Below are 26,194 nucleotides of genomic sequence, written 5' to 3' on the forward strand. Positions count from 1 at the left end.
CACTAGGAGACAGGCTATCACTCTCTACTCCCCTGTCAGAACGGGGATATGTTTATTTACATTGACAGATCCCCGTTCTGCCTCTCTGTGGAGCGATCTTGGGTGGCCAGAGGACATTGCTGCCACGGGCCACGCGCATCAGCTCCCCCACTGTGCAGCGGGCACGCCTGCTATAGCTGTTTGTTTATTTATTTATTTTTTATTTTAGTTGTCATACATATAGAGAAAAAAGATAGAAAGAGGGAAGAAAAAAAACTCAAAACAAAACACTGATAGGGGAGATGTACCGAGGAAAAGGCGAGTTTACTATACCATCATCCACGAAAGTGAGGTCACCCCCAAGTCCACACTCTTTTTCACATACTCTCAGGAGCAAAGAGGGAACTCCCTTCCTCCGAGAATTTAAATGTATTCCATTGGCCCCAAGTTTCTAAATATGTCTCCTTTCGATTTTGAGCCGATAATAGCAAATCCTCCATCCTATTAACCTCTTCAATTCGTGTGACCCATGTAAGAATTGTGGGAGGGTACGTATCTCTCCACTGCCGTACGATACATGATCTAGCCACGTTAATAAGATGGCGCAAAATTAATTTACTATATGTTTCCCCGGTATGTTTGAGACATGTAACAAAAATAGGGCTGGATCTTCTGGGAGGTTATACTCAGTAAATTTCTGTGCTATCTGCCGTATCTCCCTCCAGAAGTACTCCAGTTTTGGGCAGGACCAAGGAACGTGGAGTAGAGTCCCTCTTTCCTCCTGACACCTCCAACATTTGTCCGGGATCTCCGGAAAGAATTTATTAAGTAATGAGGGTGTACGGTACCATCTTGTCTTTATTTTAAAATTAGTTTCTTGGATTCTTGTGGATGTTGAATATTTCAACGCAAGATTTACTATCTGCCTATGTTGTGCCTGGGTGAACGTCCTGTCTAATGTCATTTCCCACTTCCTTATATATGGAGGGACATAATCCTCTTGGGGGGCAACCAGTAGTGCATACATTTGCGAGATTAAATGAGAGCAAGGCCCTGTCCCCTCACATAGTTGTTCTAAGGGTGTCAATGTTCGTTGAAATCTGTCTGGAGGTGGGAGAGTGTTAAGGAAATGTCGTAACTGGGCTGCACTCCAGAAACAAAGACAGAAACGGTCCTTGGATGAGGTTAGTTCAGGTAATGAGGGCCATGTCCCAGTCGCTATTTGTATAAAATGTGAGGCCTGAAAACACTGAGTCTGAAAGTTTCCTGAAGGGTCCCTCCTGTAGTCCCGGAGGGAAACGAGGATTCCCTACAATAGGGTACAGGGGGGAGTTGACAGATGATAATAAAGTGGTGGAACATATTTGGGAGCAAATATGCAGGGTAGAGCTCAAGGTTGGGTGCTTTTTGAGAGCTGAACTCAGGTCTCCAAAGCACCAAACCGCACGACGCAATGGGACCTCACACTGTGATTGCTTGATTTTTGGCCATATTTTAAAGCTTGCATGCCTACACCAGTCTACTAGTCGCGCCATATGAGCCGCCTGATAATATTCCTGCATATCGGGTACCGCTACCCCCCATATTGTTTAGGCATTGTCATTAAACGGCGTTGAATCCTGGGCCTTTTATGGGCCCAAATGAATTCAGTTATCATCTTATTAGTCTGTTTAAAGAATTCTGGGGGTATATGAATGGGTAGAGTTTGAAAAAGATAGGAAAATTTAGGCAATACTGACATTTTTATTATGTTACATCTACCGAACCAAGAGAAAAGACCCTGATGCCATTTAGAGAGTAAGACTTTCACTCTACTCAGTAGAGGTGGGAAATTCAACTCAAAGGTTTGGTCCAATTTAGGTGGTATTTGATGCCCGTATAGGTCCATCTAAACTTAAAATTAATTTCTAAAGCGTTAATTTGAGTCGTAGTCATAGATACACCCATTGCCTCTGACTTGGACATATTCATTTTTAAATTGGACAGTGCACCATATTGGTCCAATTCTCTTAGTAGGTTCGGCATAGATATAACAGGATTAGTAAGGCAGAATAAAAGATCATCCGCATATGCGGATACTTTATGATGTAAATCTCCAGTTATTAACCCCCTAATGCCTGACCTTACAAAGAATTGGCTCTAAGGTGATAGCAAAAAGGAGTGGTGATAAAGGGCACCCTTTGGCGGGTGCCATTAGAGATAGAAAAAGGTTCAGATAGAACTCCATTTGCTTTTATTTGTGCCTCCGGCCTTGTGTATATGCTCGAGATTCAACCTACCATCCTCTCCCCTACACCCACATATCGTAGGACTGAGAACATAAAAAGACCAATTGACCCGGTCGAATGCCCTTTCGGCATCCGTTCCCAGGAACACAGTGGATGTTTTAGAATGACTGGCTATGTGGACTAGATTCAGAGTTTTAATGGTATTATCACAGGCCTCCCGCGTTGGAATGAAGCCTACCTGGTCTGGGTGTACTAATGCAGTCAAATGTGGTTGTACACGTGTGGCTAATATTTTTGTAAATAACTTAAGATCTACATTCAATAATGAAATGGGGCGATAGCTGCCACATATTGATGGGTCCTTATCCTCCTTCCGAATAACGGTGATATGTGCTTTCAGGGTTTCTGGAGTAAATCCTGTCCCGTGTCCCATTGCATTAAATGTTTGTACCATCTGCTTACCCAACTGAGGGAAAAATGTCTGGTAGTATTTATGTGTAAAGCCATCCTGACCCGGAACTTTCCCTGGTTTGGATGTCTTGATGGCCTCTTGCAATTCCTCTAAGGTAATAGCAACGTCCAGCTCTTCTCGAATCTGCTCTGTCAATTGAGAAATACCTGAAGAGGAAATATATTCCTCCATGATATTTTGAGGTTGTGATCTGGTAGGCAAATTATATAAAGATTGGTAAAATCTACGGAAGGTCGAGACAATCTGGGAGGGAAGGTGTACTTTTCTACCTTCGGGGTCCACTAAGTGGGGGACATAGGATTGAGTCCTCTGTTCCTGTAAAGCTCTAGCCAGTGAACGGCTGCATTTGTCTCCTGTTTCATAATAATATTTCCAGCATCTCTGAAGTGCTGCTTTAGCTCTATGTTGGAGTAACTCTGTCACTTGTCTACGCAATTTAAGGAGTTCTGTCTCCCCCGTGCACCTCATGTTCTGTTTATGTTGGGACTCTAACATCTGTATATCTGTCAGTAATTGGGTCAATTGGGCCTCCCTTTCCTTTTTTATTCTGGACCCATGCTTAATGAGTACCCCTCTTATTACCGTTTTGTGCGCTTCCCAGATTATCCCTGCATCTGTCTCCTCTACAGTATTATATTGACAATAATACTGCAATTCCTTAATAACGTCCTCAACCACCATCTTATCTTCCATCAAACTCTCATTTAATCGCCACTGTCTATCAACATACCGCCCTCAAGGGAAGAGGGTCCGGGGAGAAGCTTTCCCCTCCATCGCTGCAATATGTCATGGGGTATAGTGCCCTATAGTGTCCCCCACCGTTGTCTTCCCTTTCCCTATCTCCCTACCCCACCCTGTCTACTTCCACAGAGAAATATGTCAACTACATAACCTTCCCACCTAAACAAAAAAAAAAAAAAAAAAAAAAAAAGGCACCCCCCCCCCCCCATGCCCCTTCAGCCTGTCCATCTCCCTAACACATTCCTGCTACTCTCTAATGTCACTTCTCAGGCCCTTCTGTTATCCTACTCCATTATTTGCTAGCATCTGCTCTTTTAGCCTTCCCTCTGCCAATTCGATGCAACCTCCCCTTTGTGTCTATTTATAAATCTATAAATTAAGTAGGTGACTATGAAATAAAAACCTCTCCTTTAGTGATTATCTTTATTATTGTTCTCTTGTACATATGTGTTGTGTTCCTTTGTGTCTTAGTGTTAAACAGTGTGGGCTCTACCAAGTCTGTGTTACTAATTCCCTTTTATCTAATCTTCAAACACCAAAACTGAAAAATAAAACAACCCCACAGGGGATCTAGTGCAAGAAAAAAAATGAGAAAAAGAAAGGAAAAAAAAAACACGCAGGGGGTCAAGTACAAAAAAACCCCACAGGAGGTCTAGTAAAAAGACCCACAAGGGGTCTAGTGCAAAAAAAAAAAAAAAAAAAAAAAAGAGAAAAAACCCACAGGGGTCTAGTGCAAAAAAAGAAAAGAGAAAAAAAAGTGAAAAATACCCACAGGGGGTCTAGTGAACAAAAAAAAAGAAAAAAAAAGTGAGAAAAAAAACACAGGGGATCATGCACAAAAAAAAAAGACCACAGGGGGTCTAGTGAAAAAACCCACAGAGGGTCTAGTGCAAAAAAAAAGGAAAAAAGAAAAAAAAAAGTGAGAAAAAACACACAGGGGGTCACGTACAAAAAAAAAAAAAAAAAAAAAAAGACCCACAGGGGGTCTAGTGAAAAAACCCACAGGGGGTCAAATGCAAAAAAAAAAGAAAAGGAGAAAAAAAGAAGTGAAAAAACACCCTCACAGGGGTCTACTGCAAAAAAAACCCAAAAAACAAAAATAAATAAATAAAACCCCACAGGGGTCTAGTGGAAAAAAAAAAAAAAAGGGTGCAATACTCCGTGCATATGTGTGTAGCTAAACCCGCATGGATAAAGATACGGGGAGGGCTGTGTTGTATGGCCTTCCTTTTTCATATATTAGTTGTAGTTTTCCTTGTGCTGTCTCGTGCAGTCCCGTCTACTCCCTACCCCTCTACTCCCCCCCCCCCTTCCCTCTAGTGCACCCCAGATCCTCTATTCAACCATAACACCTTTCTTATCGTTAACAAAAGAGAAGTTGGATAAGAATTCAAACAACAAAAAACATTTCCATCTAGGCTTTTAACATGAATATTCAGTTAAGTACCCCTGTTAGAGGAAAGAAAGAAGGGAGTGGCATATACTTATGTATTAATAAAATGGGATCTATATATCCCCCTTCCTCTTCCCTCCCAGGGAAGGTGTGGTGATCCTTATGCTATCTCGTGCAATCCCTCTTACCCCCTACCCCTTTACCGCCCCCCCCCCCCCCCAAGCACATCCCAGATCCTCTATATATCCACCATATCACCTGTCTTGCCATCAATACATTAGAATAATAAAGTAATAAAAATTCAAAACAAAAACATTTCCAGCCCGACTTATAATTCTCACAAGTCCCAAAGTTCAGTCCAATACATCTGCTGGAGAAATAAGGAATTGGCATATACTTATGTGTATACTTGTATATAAAATAGAAAAAAAAAAAAAAAAAAAAAAAAAACAAGAAAAAAAAAAAACCCCCAAGGATCTGTATGACTCCCTCCCCTCCGTCGTCAAGAAGGGGAGGGGGAGGGAGGTCCCCCACTGGGCAGAAAAGGAATGGTGAGAGAGATGGGACCACCCAGTACCCCCCAAAACAGGCAAAAAAAAACCAAAAAAAAAAAAACACAGGGGTCTAGTGCAAAAAAAAACAAAACAAACAAAAAATAGCCCCCTGGTTTAATTCTCCCAGCTTCTCCTCCGAATCTCTCCTCCGTTATATTCACAGTTTCACTTTCCTGTTTATGATACTATGTTCTCCATATTTTCTGGGCACTCTTGGGACCAACTGCAACCAGTCTGGAACCTCAAATGGATCAACACCCAGAAACGAAAAAAGGTCTGATAAGTCTGCTCTGGAACGCAACCAGAAAGATAGAGTGCCCTTTTTTATCAGCACTGAAATTGGGAACCTCCACCGATATGTCCCACCCCAGTCTCGTACCCGCTCTAATAATGGGCGTAGTAGGGCTCTGCGCTGCAATGTAGCTCTTGATAGGTCTGGTAGAATTTTTACCTGGCCCCCCTTAAAGTCTATTGTTCCTGTCTCCAGGCTTTCCGCAAAATGGCCTCCCTATGTGCGAAATAATGAAAATGACACACCACATCACGGGGGCGATTAATGTCCTTGGACTTTGGGCCTAATGCTCTTATGAACTCTATCAAGTTCCAAAGTTAAAGGCATAGCATCTTTTAGTATATTTTCAAAAATAGATTTTACCATGTCCTGTAGGTTTTCCTGGTCTGATGTCTTTGGGATTCCTCGCAGGCGCACATTGTTGCATCTACTCCGACCTTCGAGGTCCTCCAACTGTAGCTGTAGCGCCACTGAGGTCTCTTTTTGGGTGCAACTATCTCTCTCAGTATGCTCACTCACTGTTCCAGGCTTTGATATGCACTCTCCCCATCCGTCACGCACTCCGCTAGTATTTGTAATTCACCTTGGACCAGCTCCAGCTCCTTACGGTGTGCATCCTCCACTTTTCCAATAAGGGTTTCTATGTCTGCCCGTGTGGGGAGAGCCTGTATAAGTGTCTTTAGGTCCTCCATTTTCAACCCTGCTGCTTCCTTCTCCCCAGGTAGGGGGATCATAGGTGTAGCCCCCACTACCGCAGCCAACGTTCTGGGGCTCTGTGGGATAGTCTGTAGCGCTTCCACGCTAGTTCTCACCGCCATCTGTCTTTGGCTGGCTGCATAGGTGTAGTCTCCTTAGGCTGCAGCAGCACGTTTGCCTTCCCTCTCTCACTTCCGGGTTCAAGTCCCGCACCCTGTACCGTGGGAAGTAGCAGTGGACCTTTGGCTGCAACTCCCCTTCTCTGGGAAGCGGACCAGCTGGGCTGCTTTGCGTGCGGTTCTCGTCTCCCTCTGTCTCCCCGAGTTCATACCGCTGTAGTCTCACCAAGAGATAGCCTTGAGGTCCCACCAGACTAATCCTGAACACTGCTAGCATGTCGGTCAGTTAATCAGCCTATACGGAGCAGGCTGGGGCCGGAGCTTGTGTCTCTCACTCCCTCACCTGGCCATGTGCAGACCACGCCCCACCCTGCGGAAGACCATCGCTATAGCTGTTTAAAGGGCCGATGTACAGCTACAGCGATTTGCAGGAATGAGCCGACCTGCTGTAGTATATTGATGGCAGCTTGTCGACAAGTGGTTAAACAGGAAATGTGTTAATATACAGTGGGGAAATAATTATTTGATCCTCTGCAGATTTTAATATCAATGTTTATTATTGAAATAAAAGATAAATACAAAATATCACAGTAATAACACCATAAAAGCACAGATAATAGTGCCTCATAAAGTAGCAAAAGTAATGCTCAAATATATTTGAACACATTACAGTAGACAGTATTAGCGTTGATATGGTTAAGCGCCAAATTACAATCTATTGCTATGTGAGTTAACACATTACCATCTATGCTCCCGATAGGAGTCCAGTAGCGCAGGAGAACATGAATGGAGCCAACATAAGATTATATAAAATAACTTATTGAAGAAAGAAAATTTAGATAAGAAAAAAGAAATAGGACTCAACAACTCAGGGCTCAGAGAGAACATACTCAAAAGCGCAGTAGTCTCAGGCGATCAACATTCTAAGAAAGTAATTGGGCAGAGGTATGGATCCATTCAGAAAGTACCCTAAGGTTCCAAATGGGATTTATACCAGTCTATGCATGGTTGTCACCGTTTGTTGAAGCTGGGATCCCCTGCAGATACTGTAAGTTTGTCCACTTATAAAGAAATGAAGTGTCTCAAATTTTTATCATAGCTGTATTTTTAAGAGACAGAATATCCACTAAAATTCCAGAAAAAAAAACACATGAAACAAATGTTATAAATTGAGTTGCAATTCAGTGAGTAAAATAATGGGATTTTTGTTACTTACCGTAAAATCCCTTTCTCTGAGTTCATTGACGGACAGAGCTCCATATGCAGAACCACAGAGTTATATTGCCCCCTAAAGGAGTAGGACATTAGGCAGAAAAAAATAAACTTGGCTACGCTTTTGGGCAGTCCTAACGGTATAAATCCCCCCTTTGCTATAGGCCTCCAGTTTAGTGACAAGCAGTACCAGAAGTATCAAAACTCCATAGAGGGGCGGGTGCTGTGTCCATCAATTAAATCAGAAAAAGGGATTTTATGGCAAGTAACAAAAATCCCATTTTTTCTTCCGTGCATGGACAGACACAGCGCTCCATATTCACAACCATAGGAATGTCCCCAAACAGGAGCTCAACCAGAACAGGACCTATCAGAAAAAAAAAAACACACCCCCAAAGAGGGAACAGACCCTCTAAACAGCAGCCTGCAAAACCGTGCGGCCAAACGAAGCATCGGCAGATGCCAAAACATCCACTTTGTAAAACTTAACTACCGCATTTACGCTGAAAATAGAGGGTAAACTGCGCCTGCGTGTTATATGCCGATATATATATTTTTTTAACCAACGAGGGGGTGGGGGTGGGGGTGGGCCCATCGGGCGGTCCGCCCCGGGTGCCACCCATTGGTAGGGTGTCAGGCTGGTCGCCCCGCCTCTCCTGGCCCTGGGACAGCACTGCCATACTTTAAAAACATTAGAAAACATTACTGCCAGCCCTTTCTCATAAAATACTCCTCCTGTGTCACTCTCAATATATAAAGAAGCCTGTAATACCTCAAGTAACGCTGCTTGTTCTGGCCGCGCTTCTCGAGTGTAGCTTTTGATTGAAGGAGGAGAGCGGTCATGTGACCATCAATGAAACAGCAGAGAGTGGCTTTAATTGAGGTATATAGAAGCTTTGTTTTACAATGACAGTGACACAGGATGAGCGGTGTATAAGAAGGGGCTGGCAGTGATGTTTTCTCAACTTTAGAGTAGGCCAACAATGCTGTCCCAGGAGACTGGGGGTCTCTGGGGAGGGGAACTTTATAATGAAAGGGGGCCGCAAACTGTGCTGTGCAGGGGGCTATTGAACCCTTTTCCCCTGAAACTTCCCTCTTAAAATTCGGGTGCGTGTTATACGCCGATAAATACGGTAAAGTGTGCACCAACGAGCAGGTGGCCCCCTTACAAACTTGCAACACTGACACCTGATGCCTAAGAAGCACTAAGCGCCCAAGTAGAGTGCACCATCACAGGGAAAAGAGGAACCCAACCTTTGATAGAATAGGCCTGAATCGCTGTCTGTGATCCACCTGGATATGGTAGCAGAAGAAGCGGACAGCCCCTTCCTTGGTCCATCCGTGACCACAAAAAGAGAATCTGACCTCCAAGGGGCTCCGTGGCTGCCAGATACACCCAAACCACATCCAGGGTATGCAAATTCCTTGGGTTGAGAAAGCCTGGGGCACAAGGAAGGCAACACAATGTCCTCATACAAATGGAAGTCAGCAACAACTTTAGATAGAAACGTCGGATATGGATGAAGAACCACCTTATCTGACAAGATAAAGCCGCCAGTTCCGACATCCTGCGAGCAGAGAAAAAGCCACCAAAAGAGCCGCCTGTGACAACGTACAGTAAGCAGGGGAATCTCCCGAATATTCTCAAATGGAGGCTTCTGGAGCACAGAGAGCACAAGTCCCACGGCGGCAAGGGAGACCGCACTGGTGGAGTCATGTGTTTAACTCCTTGAATGAAGGTATGAACCAAAGAATGCATGGCCAGACTTTTTTTGCTCACAATGGATCTGTACCGGGCACCCCTGGAGACGTTCCATCCAGTGATCCAGGCACAGCCTGATCGCCCAGAGATCCTATTAATCGGAACCCCTAGCCTCCTGGCTCAGACTAATTTGATTATCTAGAGAATTGGGACACTAGTCCCATTTCATCAGGACTACCTTCTGGAGGACCCTCGTAAGGAACTGTGCAAACAGGACCGCCTCAAAAAAGGTAGACACCATCAGGCCCAGCACCCGCATACCAGTCCGAAGAGAAGAACACCTGTCGGACAGCAACAGATGAATTGCAGAATGCAATTTCTGGAGTTTTTCCCGAAGGAGGAACACTTTGTCCAGCGCTGAATCCAGAGTCAGACACAGGTAATCTAATTTCCTAGACGGGGTCAGGACAGACTTCTGGTAGTTCAGAAGCCAACCGAATGTCAGGGCAGGGCTCAGGCTGCTCATCTGACAGATAACTGTCAGCACTCATCATTCCATAGTGGCTCACCTGGTGATCATTTCCAGCTCCTCAGCCAGAAGGGGCTAGCTGAAGGCTGGACTATTTAAACTGCCTTGTTCATTCCTTTCGTGCCTTCGCCTTGGTCAAACATATCTGGGAGATTCTCTGCTGTGTTCCGGTTAAAGACTTTGCCTGGCTGACGTCCCTTCTGGCTGCTGATCCTGTTCTGCTGCCTCTGACTACGCTGATCTCTGGTTTCCTAATTTACTGGCTTGTCTGACTATCTGCTTTGGCTTCCAATCACTGGCTATGTTTTGACTAAATTTTTTTGTATTTTATCATTTTTACCATTTATTAAAAAGGTGTTATTTTTACTGCATTTTCTGTCTCAGTCTGATTCATGGTTCCTGACAGTAGGCAAAGGCCATGAATTCACAAGATGCAGGCAATCCACCTAGTGGTAATATTTTTTCCAGATTGTATGAGCAGAATCACCACATGGATCAGCTTGCCATAGTGTTACAGACGCTCCCAATTCATACTGCTCACCTGGATCCTCCCACTGTGGCTTTTCTGGTACAACCAGTGTTGAAGGCCAACCCTGCTGCTGTTCCAGTCTCTGTGCAGGCACCCGCTTTGAATATTACCTCTGTAAGAGGTTTGTCTGGTTCTGCTCCGCTTCCCCAGCGATTTGGGGGTGATCCAGTTCAATGCAGAGGGTTTCTCAACCAGGTTGGGATATACTTTGAGATAGTTACATAGTTACATAGTTACATAGTTAGTCAGGTTGAAAAAAGACACAAGTCCATCCAGTCCAACCATAAAAAAAAAAACAAAAAAAAAAAAAAAAAAAAAAAACAAAAAAAAAAAACGTACAATCCAATATACCCAATACTATACCCACAGTTGATCCAGAGGAAGGCAAAAAACCCCAGCAGAGCATGCTCCAATTTGCTACAGCAGGGGAAAAAATTCCTTCCTGATCCCAGAGAGGCAATCGGATTTTCCCTGGATCAACTTTACCTATAAATGTCAGTACCCAGTTATATTATGTACATTTAGGAAAGTATCCAGGCCTTTCTATGGAGATGCTGCCCCAGGCGTTCCCCACGGGCAGAAGCAAAGTAAGCTTCATTATTTCTTTGTTTTCTGAGAATGCCTTGGCCTGGTCAAACCTTCTATAGGAGATGCAAAAACCCATTGTCCCGAGTTACCCTGAGTTTGTGGCCTCCTTTAAAAGGGTATTTGATGTTCCTGCATGCTCCACTTCTGCTGCCAAGAGCGTCATGCCCATCAGAGTATGAGAACCAAGAGACCTTTCTTTAAGGAGCTCCTGCAGAAGCCTCCTGAACGTTTGGCTCCGAGCTTGACATTCCCACCCTTGCCTCCCTCACCTCCCATGCCTCTGCGGTCCTCCTATAGCTCTGCGGTATTGAGTCCACCAGTGAAGTAGAGCTCATGCGGGTAGGTGTCACACGTCTCTCTGCGGAGGAGAGAGAGATTGTGCCTTTATTGTGGCCAGGAAGGTCACTTATTGAAGTCTTGTCCTACCTGTCTGGGAGAACGCCCACACCTGAGGTCCTGTAGGGAACAGACCTTAGGTGGCTTTGTTACGTCCATAGTTATCCTGAAGGAGAAGCCTCTAGTTCCAGTTACCCTTTTTTGGTCTGAGCCGTCCATCAATACACAGGCTCTAATAGACTTTGGGGCTGCAGGCCTGTTTATAGATAGTGCGTTTGTGTCTAAGCAGTCGATTCTGTTGCAGCTTTGTGCCACTCCAATTGCTATTGATGGGAAATCTTAACAGCCTGCCCATGTGACTCATGAGACTGCTTCGTTGACCATGGCAGTAGGAGCTCTTCACCATGAGATAATCCAATTCCAAGTCATTTTCTCACCTCATTACCCAGTGGTCATTGGTTATCCTTGGTTACAGAGGCAAAACCCCTCTTTCAATTGGCATCATTGCTGAGGTTCTTTCCTAGTTACCACAATGCAGTAAAACATGTTTTGAGAAAGTGGTTAAGGTCTTGTGCACCTCTTCACTCTCCTCCTTGGCAGAGGATTACCGCAAATTTAGCGGTGTCTTTGACAAAGGTCGAACCGGTAGTTTGCCTCCACACCAGTCGTATGAGTGCGCAATTGATCTTTAACCCGGTGCCATGCCTCCTCGTGGTTGGGTCTACCCTTTGTCTGTCGGAGGATAAAGACATGGAGGACTATGCTGCCGACTCACTTTCTTGAGGAATCATCTGCAAAATCCTCTTCTCCTGCTGGTGCTGGCTTCTTCTTTGTGAAAAGTAAGAGTGGGTGAACTGAGCCCTTGTATTGATTATAGGGGTCTCAATCGTATCACTATTAAGAAGGCCTATCCAATTCCGTTAACAGAATTATTTGACCTCCAAGTGAGCAACGGTTTTCACGAAGCTCGATCTGAGAGGGGCATACAATCTTGTGAGGATCAAGGAGGGCAATGAAATGAAAACTATGTTTAATACCAGGACAGGACATTTCGAATGCCGTTTGGTCTCTGCAACGCTCCTGCAGTTTTTCAGGAATTCATCAACAATGTCCTCCGAGATAAGTTGCAGCAATGTGTGGTGGTTTATCTCGATGATATTCTCATATATTCTAAATCACTAGAGAGCCACCACACAGATGTCTCCCATGTACTACAGAGTACCATCGTAAACAGGTTAAATTGCTGGTTTATGTAATTTCCACTGCTGTTTTTTTCGATGGACACAGAGAAACCATCTGCAGTTCTACAGTGGCCTTGACCCATAGGTCCACATCCGCAATGTTTTCTTGGCTTTGAAAATTATCGGAAATATATTTGTAACTTCTTTTCTCAAACCCCTGACTGATACGACCAGAAAGGACTGTAACCCACAGAATTGAGGTGACGCCCTGGAATTTTTTGTTTCATGGAACTTCAATGTCTGTTAGAGCTTATAAGAATAGTGTTATTCCACACTTACTAAATGCTGACAAATCATTAATACCCAGGCTATGGAAACAAACTAGAAGTCCAACCTTGGTGGACTGGAAGAAAGAGGTTAACTTCATAATGGAGGCCGAAAGATGGGTGCATGCAGTGAAAGACAAAAACCCTGAAACATGGGCAGGATGGGTGCGCTGCTTGAAAGAGATTAGATAGAGTAATGATGTAAAGAGCTGTGTGGTCTCTGGGTTCGATTGCGGGTGTCCCGGGGGGGGGGGGGGAGAAGATATATATAAATTTGTTGAAGTTTGTTTTTTTTTTTTTTTAATATATTTCTGAGTGGGGTTGAATACGGGGAAGGGATAAGGAGTGGGGAAATGGGAAGAGATAGAACACTTAGGTAGGAAGGGGGGCACAGAAGAGAAGGGATAGTCCGAACAGATATAGTAAAGGGAAGATGGTATATTTACTCACTGATTATGAAGGATGTATGGCTCATAGAAACCTCATATAGTATTTTTGGATATCAAGGTTGACGCTTAAGAATGATTTGAATTGGCTTAGTAGCCTCCGAAAACAATTTTTTGTACAGGTTGAGGGTTTTTTTTTTTTCTTTTTCTTCACAAGGATGGAATGTCTTTTAAATTTTGTAAATTTGGAAGGGGAGTGTGAAGCACAATGGAAATACTATATTTAGAGATGAGATGAGACGACTGGGGGAGGGAGCACTACTGGTGTAGGGGTGGGAGAAATAAGGAAAGGGGAAGGGGGAAGGAATTGTTTAAATGATTTATTGGGTTTTTTTTTTTGTTTGTAAGGGGGAAGAATTGTTAAAGATAAAATATATTTATTTGTATAAACTCGAAAATTGTAGACTTAAACTATGAATTAATGTATACAATGGAAAATAAATAAAAATTTGATAATAAAGGGAAAAAAAAACCCACAGAATTGGTCTCCGGATTCTATTAAAGCCTTTCAGTCTGCCTTTGTTTCAGATTCTGTGCTGGCACATCCTGATCTTACGTTACCCTTCATTCTTAAATTTGATGCATCTGAGACTGGAGTAGGCGCTCTTCTGTCTCAACGTCCTACCTCAGAGCGATATGCATCCTTGTGGCTACTTTTCTAAGAAATTGTCTCCTGCAGAATGCAATTACCAGACTGGGGACAGAGAATTGCTAGCTATCATTTTAGCTCTTAAAGAATGGAGGCATCTCCTTGAGGGTACCACGCCACTGGTCCTCATTTTGACTGACCATAAGAATCTCACGTTCTTGTCTACGGCTAAACATGTATCTCCTAGAAGGGCACAATGGGCTTTTTTCTGTCAAGCTTCAATTACATAGTCTCATTCTTACCTGGTACTAAGAATGTAAAGGCTGATGCTTGAGGCAACAGTTTTCCTCCTCTAAGATGAAGTCAGTTCCTACTCCTGTGATACCTCCAAATCGCATTCTAGCCTCTTTTCACACTAGTCTCACTTCCTTTGGATGACAGAATTCTTGCTGCTCAGATCCATTCTCCTCCTGAAAAACCTTGTGACCGCTGCTTTGCTCCAGATTTACCATTCTCCCAAAGCAGCTAGTCACCCAGGGAAGAATCAGCTCATCTAGTCTATTGGTCAACAATTCTAGTGGCCTAGCCCTGGCGCTGATGTAACCGCCTTCGTAGCCGCTTGTTCTGTGTGTGCTCAGAGTAAAACACCATGACACCTTTCAGTGGGCCTCCTACAACCCATACCCAAAGAGAGAGGCCTTGGACACACTTGTGCATAGATTTTATTGTGGAGTTACCCAACTCCCAGGGCAACACAGTTATTCTTATGGTAGTTGACCGGTTCTCCAAGATGTCCCATTGTATTCCATTTAGGAAGTTGCCTGCATCCAAAGAACTGGAATCCATTTTCACTCAGATCTTTTGGTTACATGGGCTACCCAAGGTTATCTCAGACAGGGGTAGCCAGTTTGTCTCCAGGTTTTGGCAAGCCTTTTGTGCACAGATGGGAATTCAGCTTTCCTTCTCCTCTGCTTATCATTCGCAGTCCAATAGGGCAGCAGAATGAGCCAACCAAGCTTTGGAGCAGTTTTTACATTATTTCTGACCACCATAACAACTGTTCAGATCTCTTACCTTGGGCAGAATTTGCTCACAATAGTGCCCTCAACACCGCTTCCCGATTGTCTCAGTTTATGGCAAATTATTGTTTCCAGCCATCCATGTTGCCTGACACATTTGTTTCTCAAAGAATTCCTGCGTTAGAGGAGCATCTCCGTGATCACCGTTCCACTTGGGTGCAGGTCTAAGAGTCCTTGTGACGTGACAGCGATAGGTACAGACTGCATACTGACCGCCAAAGCCTTTCTGCACCTACCTACCAAGTTGGGACAGGGTCTGGCTGTCATCTCATAACCTCAGACTCAGTGTTCCCTCGCTGAAACTGGCACTGCGGTACATTGGGCCTTTTCGTATTCTCAGTAGAATCAACCTAGTGGCCTACGCATTAAACCTTCCTTCAGACATGCGTATTTCCAATGTATTCCATGTTTCTTTATTAAAATCTTTGGTGTGCAACCGCTTCGGTACTACGTCCTCATCTGGTTCAGGTGAGTAGTACGAAATACAATCCATCATTGACTCCCGTAGGTTCCGTGGACGCATACAGTACCTGGTTCATTAGAAAGGGTACGGTCTGGAGGAAAGCTCTTGGGTCTTATGCTCCTGTCGTCCTCCATGCTTTCCATACACATTTTCCCCTCAAACCTGGTGCCCTTTCGAGGTGGAGGGGTCATTGAGAAGGGGGTACTGTCAGGGCTGGGCTCTCAGCAGCTCCCTTCTCTGTGCTCAGGCCGTTCAACTGTCGGATAATGGTCAGCACTCATCGCTCCACAGTGGCTCACCTGGTAAACATTTCCTGCTTGTCAGTCCAGCCTTCAGCCAGCCTCTTTGACTATTTAAACTGATTCATGGTTCCTGACACCGAACTCCTGTAAGGCCTGGATTGTGATTGCCACGTCGTTCGTCAATGCAGCCGAGGACTCTGCCCTCAAGAGAAGGTCATCCAGATAACACAGCACAGCAATCCCCAGCTAACGCAGCAACACCAACATCTTCATGAAGACCCGAGGAGCGGAGGCAAGACCAAAGGGTAACACCATGAACTGATAGTGCTCCTCTCCAACAGCAAAACGGAGGAAAATGCTGGTGTCAGACAAATCGAAATGTGCAAGTAGGCATCCTGGATATCGATAAAAGCCAGGAAACCCCCCCACCGTTCGAATGGACTCCATCCTGAACTTGCACAAAACAATTCAGGGCATTGAGGTCTAGAATTGGATGAACCTTCCCCTCTTTTTTCGGGACCGTAAACAGGTTTGTATAAAACCCTTGAAACCGTTCAGCGACCGGGACAATTACCCCCTGGCACAACAAGTCCTGCACTGCTCCGAAAAGAGCTTGCAGATGATCCGTTGGTAGAGGCACATTGGAGGGGAAGAACCTCTCCGGAGGACAGAAATTAAACTCTCTTGTATCTGGATAGAATCCCTTTGTGGATCCATTCGTCATTCACTAGGGAGGTCCACGGGGCGGGAAACCAGCAAAGACATCCCTCCACCCCAGACATGGGTGAAGGCTTGGGATAACAGCTGTGTGGCTTCTTAGCTGTATCAGTTTTTATCCCAAGAAAGCCGACTGGGGTTAAAATGTCCACGGGCCTGGTGATTCAGAGAAGCATTGGGGGAAAGTGCTGTTGTCTGATGTGATCAAAATTGAACTGTTTGGCATTCACACAACTCGTCGCATTTGGAGGAAGAAAAATGCTATGACCCTAATAACACCATTACTTATAGTCAAAGGTACAGGCTGACTTTGTCACATTGAGGGGCCAACTGACGGGGCCATGTATTGTAAAATCTTGGATGAGAACCTTCTTCCTTCAGCCAGAACACTGAAGAAGGGTTTTCCAGCATGACAATGATTCAAAACATACGACCAAGGCAACAAAGGAGTGGCTCAAGAAGCACATTAACCTCCCTGGCAGTATTCCTGAGTGCGGCTCGGGGTTAAATTTCAGTACCTTTAGGGGTAACCCCGAGCCACACTCGGAATTGCATCTCAGGATCCTGGTGTAATGTACTTACCTTGTCACCAGGATCCTGTGATGTCCCCCCCGCTGTGTCTGCGGGTTGTGCCCTCCGCCTGATGCCTCTGTGTGCTGGCCTCTGTTCCCTGCAAGCATCGTGATGCATGGGGGCGGAGCCCAGTGGCAAATTCAAAAAGAGAGAAGAGACACATCTGTGGGGCAGGCCCCATTACCCCTTCATCAAAGAACAATAACTGGGTTATGCGGGTGGGGAGGGGTTAGAAAAAGTGGGGAATGTAGGGGTTGCAGAGTGCACATCAGGCAATGCCACATGGGGCCAGCATACTACCGGATAGTTTTGGCTGGGGGGGGGGGGGGTAGAGGTAATAGGGTATGGAGCCTGTCCGTAGACCCCTGTCATTTGCACACATCTCCCAATCCGAAATCCAAGAATAAGGCGGACTAGGAGAGAAACGTATAGATCAATACAAAACTATTCAACTGTGCTGGAAGGCCAAAAGCAGTAGAGCAAAGTTACTGATGTCTCAGAGAACCCCCCCAATGTTTAAGGGTCCGCAGGTGATTGTGTAATTGAGCCATTAAAGGCCAATTGAGATACAAAATGGTGCAGCCTAAAGAATCAATGTATGCCAGAGGCAATAGGAACCTAGTGCGGTGAGCCTCAAACTGCTGGGTCTCCCCGAAGAATCCACAAGGACAGCTGCTGTAGTGCCTTACCAGCTATGTAGGTAGAAGGAGTCAGGCCTCTGAGGAAGTCGGATGTGATCTAGAGGCGACTAGAAATGGGGGTGTTTGCAACACCAATTTTTTCTGCATCGGGCGTTACCAACCCTAGTGACGCCACTGCTCTGAATTACAATTGCGCGGTTATGCAACACTGTACCCATATGAGATTTATAACTTTTTTTTGCACACAAATTGTGCTATTGGTAGCATTTCATCACCACTTTTTTTTTGTTGCTAAATGGAAAAAGACCGAAGAAAAAATAAATAAAAACTTATCTTTGTTCACCTCTTTTATAACATTTTGCAAATAATCTTTCTTCATATATTTAGGCAAAATTAATTTTTTCACTTAAAACTGTTAAACCAAAAGGAGCGATCTCAATATTATTCTTTTATAGAAGAAAAAAAATAATGGATCTGTATACTCGGTACATTGATACAGGACTCAATACCGAGTTAAATTTGTACGTCTTTCTGAATCCTTAGAATTTCTCTGTTTGTTGCAAATATACTTCAGTTTGGCATGAGTAATACCAACATTCTAGCCCTTGATGTAATATTTGGCCACACCAACAGTATATGGCCACACCATATGACTTTTTATCAACGTGATGGCTGACTTGTTGTTTTCATTGCTAGTATATAAAATTTTTTGGTTTAATAGGGGGCCCTTCTTTTTTTCCTTGTGACTGCTCTCTTCCCTGGTTGATTCACAGATTTATAAGTGACACTACGGGGTGAGGGCATAAGGTTAAACTGTAAATCCTGCACTGCCCCCTATAATGGTATTGAAACTTGCCCTTATGTTGGCTAAATGTTGATAGTAATCTTCATGAATGGCGGCCTCTGCTGGGTTAACACTGTCATTGCAGTTTTGTGCCTTTAAAAACCCAGTTGATCAAGCGCCATCTTGTCTTGAGGAAGCTCACGTAATCAGTGAGTGAAACACGTTGACGTGATTACATCATCACACCCTTCTCCAGTCATGCCATGCTGCCTTCCATCATTCCACTCCATTGCCAGCATCTGTGGATAGAGTGAGGCAGTGACTGCCTAGAAGTACAGGCACCATAAAGGGATGGGCTCTGTCTCAAGAGCAGGAGCAGATGGAAGTGGTGAGCACTCTATAGCAGAATTATTCAATTGAGGATTTTTGTTTATCGGGCAAGGTCTGGCGATGTATCCAAAGGGAGTGCATCGAGCAGCTTGTGAGTTCGACAGGACTGGATTGCCTGTCATGAGAGGTCATTATGTTCGCTGCTCAGCTGCTGCTTGCTCATCTACTGCTACTTGCTCCTGCAAACTGCGCATTACTCCTGCTACCTGCCTGTTGCCTCTTCAATTGTGATACTGTCTGATATTGCTGCAAAGCACCTGTTTGCCGGCTGCTGTCTATACTGGGACTCACAGTGGAACAATTCTGAAGTCTAATATGCAGCAGTACACCAAGTACCAATACCAACTCTATAGTAGAGAGGTTGTTTCTCCATTAAACCAGAGGTCCACCCAAAAAGGGAAGCTCTGCTTGTCTAACCCCAGCCCCCCCCCCTGACACATTTGGCACCTTTTGAGGGGGAAGGGGAAGCAGGTGCCTGGTTTTGACAGGTACCTGCTTCCACTTCCGGCCAAGTTCGCAAATAGGCTGGAAGTTTGGCCCCAAAGTACCCCCCTCCACCCCGCAGCTGGCCCATTCACAGAGCGCAGCAAATTTGCACAAGCGCATTAGGAAACCGGCTTCACTGCTGGTTTCCCTTAAACGAGATGGCGACAGCACCCAAGAGACAATTCAAGAATGGGTTCGGGTGAGGACACTGCCGGATGCCTGTGGACAGGTAAGTGCCCTAATAGTAAAAGTCAGCAGCTACAGTATTTGTAGTTGTTGACCTAACCTTTGGAGGAGGGGCCGGAACATCGCTTTAAATTTAACAGACTGTGCCGTTTATATTGGATTATTCGGAACTAAGCTGTATAGTTACCCCCTGGAGAGGGACAAAATCACAAATGTAGGTATTCGTGACTGAATAGTCTGCTAAGCATACGCTGCGTGCCATAGCAGCGATACCCTCATTTGAGACTCAACTGAATGCTCAACATTTTCCAACGCTTGTCCAGTTTATGCTTATGCCCTAAAGCCCCAAACTGCACGCTTTTATCAATGCAGTAATAATTATAGCCCGTATGAGCGTTGGCGTGACTGTGAGCCTGTGCTATGGATCTTAACATGTGACAATGTTGTCGTTCATTTTTAATGGTGAGTGGTGGAGGCTATTTTGGGTCTTCTATTTATGAATTTGGTATTTAAATTGTGGTATTAACAATTTTTGAGGGTGAGACTGCTGTTTGTCCTCTTGTGAAACTACTATACACTGTGGATCCTTTGGTCCCGGTTTGTTACTTTGTATGTGTAAAAAGCAAGCAAGTAAAATGTGAAACTCCTGTCAAAGATTAAACACTGTAATAATAACTCAAAATATATGCAGACAGAAGACTGAAGAATTGAAGGAAAAAGCCCCTTGAACACGGGCGTCATAATTTACTGATGTTTACTCAGGAACTTGTGACGCCCGTGTGCAAGGGGCCAAAAACTTTATGTAAAGACTTGAGTAATGAGCAGTATAGGCAAGTAAAAGGTATGCAAGCCTAAATTCTTCTTCATTGCCAGTACTGTAATCTACTCGCATAAACATTAAACGAGTAAAGACGCAAGTAAATTACTGCACTCAAATGAAGAATTTTCTAGTTTGGTTTTACTGCTCTGTACTCAGCATTACTGATCTTTACTCAGGCCCATAGACAATAATGCATCTCATTTCAGATCAGAAAAAAAGCATTTTTTACTCCCATGTGCAACAGGCCTTAATCTGTTGAAAAATTGCAAAAGCGTTCATGTGCAGACAGAGCTACTTCTTACCATGACCTTGTCTTTTGATGTGTCCAGAATACCAGTTGATCCATACTTTGCATTCAGTTGAGCAATAATAGCAGCCTGGACTGCAGGATCTCTGGACTGTAATAAGTAAACTGTACGTTAGAATTTCTTCACACATTTGCAGCTGTTTAAGTACATAAATTATGCAACATTCAGAGGCAAGCAACATTTGGCTTTGTTAAAAATGGGCAATACACCAAACAGAAAAAAGTTATAGTTGAAAGCACTATCACCAGCATTCACATGTATAAAGTATGTTATTTATGCTGAAGAGATGGATTTTGTATACATTAATGCCATGTTTGACAAAAGATGGTGCTATGTCAATTTTTAGGCAGCCTTTAAAAAAAAAAAAAAAAATATTTACTGCTATTACAGATTTTTGTTAAAGTCTTCTGTTACAAAAATTACTTTCCTTCACTAATGTCCTTCTACATAAACCAGCTTGCAATTCAAGGTTATGCAATCAAGTCACCGATAGCAGGGATGTGCAATTCCAATAGCCCGATGCCTGGGACATGCAGTTCTGGGCCCTGGGCATGTTTTTTTTTTTTTTTTTGTTTACATTTAGCCCTGCAGGGTTTGCCAGCAACTCGCACATCTGAATTTTTATTTTGTCCTGAAGATGACACGAAGGGGCTGCTGAAGATCCGAGCTCTGCACCATCCGAGGCTCCTGTGCTAGCCTGACGCGTTAATCTGCCCTCTATCCGGATCCCCAAGGGCAAAAAGTCCTTGCACACTTTCTGGCGAGCGGGGGCGGCTGGAATCCCGTCCTTAACTCGGCCCTCCCACGATGTCGCTGACTCCCTCTGCTGGCTTCTCCAGGCAAAAACAGCATGGGGCCTTAGCTCCTCACTCTACCAATGCAGCAGAAGACCAGATGTCTGGCGGCTCATCTCCCATCCCTACTATTGCACTTTGAGGCGATCCTCCCCCACAATCTCAGAGACCTCTATGGCCTCAATCCCTGTCACCTGGGCAGATGAAGGGGGATCTCCATGACATTTTGCGGGGCTGGTTGTTGCCTCTGCCTTTGGAAGTCATGCTTGTGACTGTCAGCCCTGCATGGCTCGTTGCCCCGTGGCAGCTGGGAGGGAAGAGTAGGTTGGGCACCCAGGGACTACAGCCTCTCCACTGGGGGAGTCTGTTGCTGAGGATTGCTGTTAACGGCTGGCTTACCGTTACCAGGGGTCTGTTCGTGACCTGGCTCCCACGACTCTGCTCCTTTGCTTCTTTTAGGTTTTCCCTAGGGGGCACCAGGGCAGGAGTCATGGGTTCCTGGGAGAACTTGTTAGTTCCCTAGTCTTTTCAGGATATAGTTGCTAATGGGCCACTTTTTCTAAGTTGTTAGTTGCCAATTGAGGGCCACTCTTAGGCTTTGGATCTGTCTCTCACCAAGTGGTCAAAAATCTTAGATAATGCATTTGTTTTTAAGTCTTCCCATGGTTGCCAGATTGGCACTTTATTTCTGTGTTTTGGTTATTTGTCTGTTTGTTGGTGGGCTGTCAGTAGGGTATGTGACCACTGCATATTTATCTCTTGTGAGACAAATATGCAGCATATGTGTATGTGTGTATGTATATATATATATATATATATATATATATATATATATATATATATATATATATATATATATATATATATATATATATATATATATATATATGTATATATATATATATATACACATATACAGGGGGTCCCCTAGTTACAAACATCCGACTTACAAACGACTCCTACTTACAAACGGAGGCAGACAACAGGAAGTGAGATGAAATCTACCCCTAGGAAGGGAAATTCTCTCCTGTAAGAGCTATTATGGGGAAAAGGTACCTCCACTGATGCTTTATCACCAAGGCTTGTTTCCACAACAACCCAAAATTTTCAAAATACATTTGTCATTGGGACAGGAAGTGAGGTGAAATCTTCTGAACAGGGGCACACACAGCAAAACAAATGTTACAGGGGTGTTAACCCTTCCCTATGCTATCCAAAAATCTTAAAAATAGTTTTTTTGGCTGGAGCTACACTTAAAAAATGTACCTGTTCCGACTTACAAACAGATTCGACTTAAGAACAAACCTATAGTCCCTAACTGGTTTGTAACCCGGGGACCCCCTGTATATATATATATATATATATATTTTTTTTTTTTTCACAAAAAAATAGAAAAACAATTAAAAAACTAGATTGCTCTCTTATAAATCCAAGTAATATCCAATGAACAATAAATTGTGCAAAATGAAAAAGTCCATAATAAACCGTAAGGTGCTCAGTGTAAATGAATGTACATCCAAAAGGTGATTAAAAAAAAAAAAAAAAGGTGACGCCCAAGAAAGCAGTGTTCTTCCTACTTTCCTAGCAGAAGCACACACCGCTCACCTCACTTGAAAAGGGACAAGGTAAAAGGAACCTCTCAGTTGTAGCAATATTAATTTATGCAGCCCTTTACATATACGTAGTACATTCACATAAGTCCCTGCCCCTAACTCACATTTATATTATATATATATATATATATATATATATATATATATACACACACACACACACACACAAATACTAGGGCCAATTTAAACAGGAACCAATTAACCTACCAGCATCTCTTTGAAATGTGGGAGGAAACCTACGCAGGCACAGGGAAAACATACAAACTCCAGGCAGGTAGTGTCGTGGTTGGGTTTCGAACCAGCGACCCTTTTGCTACTAGGCAAAAGTGTTAACCACTACAACACTGTGCTGCCCAATATCAGTTATTATTAAAAAATGTATTAAAAATACACTTACATGTTAAGCTTATTACTATGAACTTAATAAAAATCTTTTGATAAGGAAAAAAAAAATGCACTTACATCAATGTCAATATACTCAGGCATGTATAAACATGGAAATAGAAACTGAAAGCTCCGGTTTGCGCTCCAAAGACTGGAAATGATGTTCCCGAAAGTCCCGCCCAACACATTTTGTCAGCAACACCTGACATCAGAGTACACCTGCCCGGACACATCCATTCGCATATATACATAGACACTAATGCCACTACATTGCTCCTACTCAATCCAATCAAAAGCAGGACCACCCTACATCCAAAATTCATCTTTACTCCCTAAAATATATCTATAATATTCATATTAGACCATTCCTCATTTTCGGGTTAAAATAATCTCATTAAAGAAATTGTATATTTAAAACTAATGTACAGTATATGTATAATAATACGTAGGGACATCTAGTGGTAAAAAATGGGTAAGATATTCAATGGAAACCCTATGGTGCCTAGGCAGATTTGATTAAAACCATCCACTATATAAATGAATGGAATAGAGCCATCTTGTGGTGATAAGAAATACCAAATGAACGCACATGTAGCCAAAATAGGTCATTTTATTTTAGGATATTTATTGGGACTTACATGTGTTAGCAATGGATTGATCCAATCAAACTGGAACAATTTTATTATTATATTTTGGCTATACGGAGTTTATTCTGTATTTCTAATTATCACCACAAAATAGCTCAATACTATTCATTTATATATAGTGTATAGTCTTAATAAAAATTGTCTAGGCACCATAGGGTTTCCATTGAATGTCTTACCCATTTTTGACCACTAGATGTCCCCCACTTATAATTATCCATATGCATTAGTTTTAAAATTAAAATTTCTTTGATGGGATTATTTTAACCCAAAAATTAGGGATTTAATTTGCATATTTATTATAGATATGCTTTAGGGAGTAAAGATGAATTTTGGACGTAGGATGGTCATGATTTTGATTGGATTGAGCAGGAGCAATATGATGGCATGGTTGTATATACACTGCTCAAAAAAAACAATGAGACGACCTCAAAAACAGGAATGGTTTTACATGGAGGCCACTGACATTTTTTTTCCCTACTCATCTTTTCTGACTTTTTCACTAGTTTTGCATTTGGCTAGGGTCAGTGTCACTACTGGTAGCATGAGGCGATACCTGGACCCTATAGAGGTTGCTCAGGCAGTCCAACTCCTCCAGGATGGCATATCAATACGTGCCATTGCCAGAAGGTTTGTGGCGTTTCCCCAGCGCAATCTCAAGAGCATAGAGGAGATTCCAGGAGACAGGCAGTTACTCTAGGAGTGCTGGACAGGGCCGCAGAAGGTCCTTAACTAACCAGCAGGAGCGGTATCTGCTCCTTTGTGCAAGGAAAACAGGATGAGCACTGCCAGAGCCCTACAAAATGACCTCCAGCAGGCCACTGGTGTAAAGGTCTCTGAAAAATCAGAAACGGAATTCATGAGGGTGGCCTGAGGGCCCGACAACCTCTCGATTGGCATCTGCCATTGAACACCAGAACAGATATGCAGGTAGGCCACTGGCACCCTGTGCTTTTCACAGATGAGAGCAGGTTCACCCAGAGAACATGTGACAGATTGTGAAATGATATGGAGAAGCTGTGGAGAATGTTATGCTGCCTGTAACATCATTCAGCATGACTGGTTTGGTCCTGACCTAAATCCAATAGAACACCTCTGGCACATTAGGTTTCGGTCCATCTGACCCCCCCCCCCCCCCCCCAGGTTGCACCTCAGTCTGTTCAGCAGATCTGTAATGCCCTGGTTCAGATCTGGGAGGAAATACCCCAGGACACCATCCGTCGCCTCATTAGAAGCATGCCCAGATGTTGTAAGGCATGCATACAAGCACGTGGGGCCATACAAACTACTGAGCACCATTTTGAGTTGCTGCAATGAAATTTCAGTGAAATGGGCTAGCCTGTTTCATATTTTTTTTCAGTTTGATTTTCGGGGGTGTCTTTGAATTCAGTTCTGGGCCCTGGGCATGTTTTTTTTTTTTTACATTTAGTCCTGCAGGGTTTGCCACTTGGACTATTTATTATGGACTTTGCACAATTGTTTATTGTTAATTGGATATTACTTGCATTTATAAGAGCGTGGTCTGGTTTTTAATTCTTTTTCTACATCTTCAGCTTATTTAAGTTGGAAGATGTGCGACTCTTTAAAAGGTTACTAAAGCCTCTTTTTCCCCCAATTAATATATCAAACATGTCTATACTTACCTGCTCTGTGCAATGGTTTTGCACAGAGCAGCCCCGATCCTCTTCTTCTGGGGTACTCTGCTGGCGCTCCAGGCCCATCTCTTCAGTGGGTGCTACCACGAAAAGCTGCTGCGTCCATTGACACAGATAGCGGTACTTAGCCAGTCTTCCCTTTCCCCCTTCTATATACCTTTCAATGGTTTATATCATGTATAAACACCTTTATTTTCCCCTGCCCACCTTACCACGTATCCCTCCCACCCCCCCCACCCCCTCGTCTCCCCTATCTACCAGTCACTTTTCCGGGCCTTTCTCTTGGTTACTCTTCTGTATTCCGGTTAGGTTGTCAACTACCTCTATTTTTCTCCTCTTCCCTTGGGGCCTTCATTCTACTACTCCCTAAGCTCCCATAGCTTCGGCATATCTCATCGTTTGTTTGAATTTATCCCATTCTTGCCATTTTTCCTCATAGGTGTCCAAGCCTTCCCCATCGCTATACCTCAGGTACTCTAAGTTTTGGATCTCATTAACTTTAT

General features: G+C 43.7%; 1 protein-coding gene across 1 annotated transcript in view; it reads right to left on the reverse strand.

Moving 5' to 3' along the window:
• The window catches only part of RTF1 (RTF1 homolog, Paf1/RNA polymerase II complex component), a 497,066-nt gene that overhangs the window by 90,003 nt on the left and 380,869 nt on the right, over positions 1-26,194 (reverse strand). Inside the window, exon 16 of the mRNA XM_073608860.1 lies at positions 20,596-20,691. Coding sequence (XP_073464961.1) covers positions 20,596-20,691 — 96 coding nt within the window. The remainder of the gene's footprint in view (positions 1-20,595; positions 20,692-26,194) is intronic.

The sequence above is a fragment of the Aquarana catesbeiana genome, linkage group LG13, assembly GCF_042186555.1.
Source record: "Aquarana catesbeiana isolate 2022-GZ linkage group LG13, ASM4218655v1, whole genome shotgun sequence".
NCBI lineage: Eukaryota > Metazoa > Chordata > Amphibia > Anura > Ranidae > Aquarana > Aquarana catesbeiana.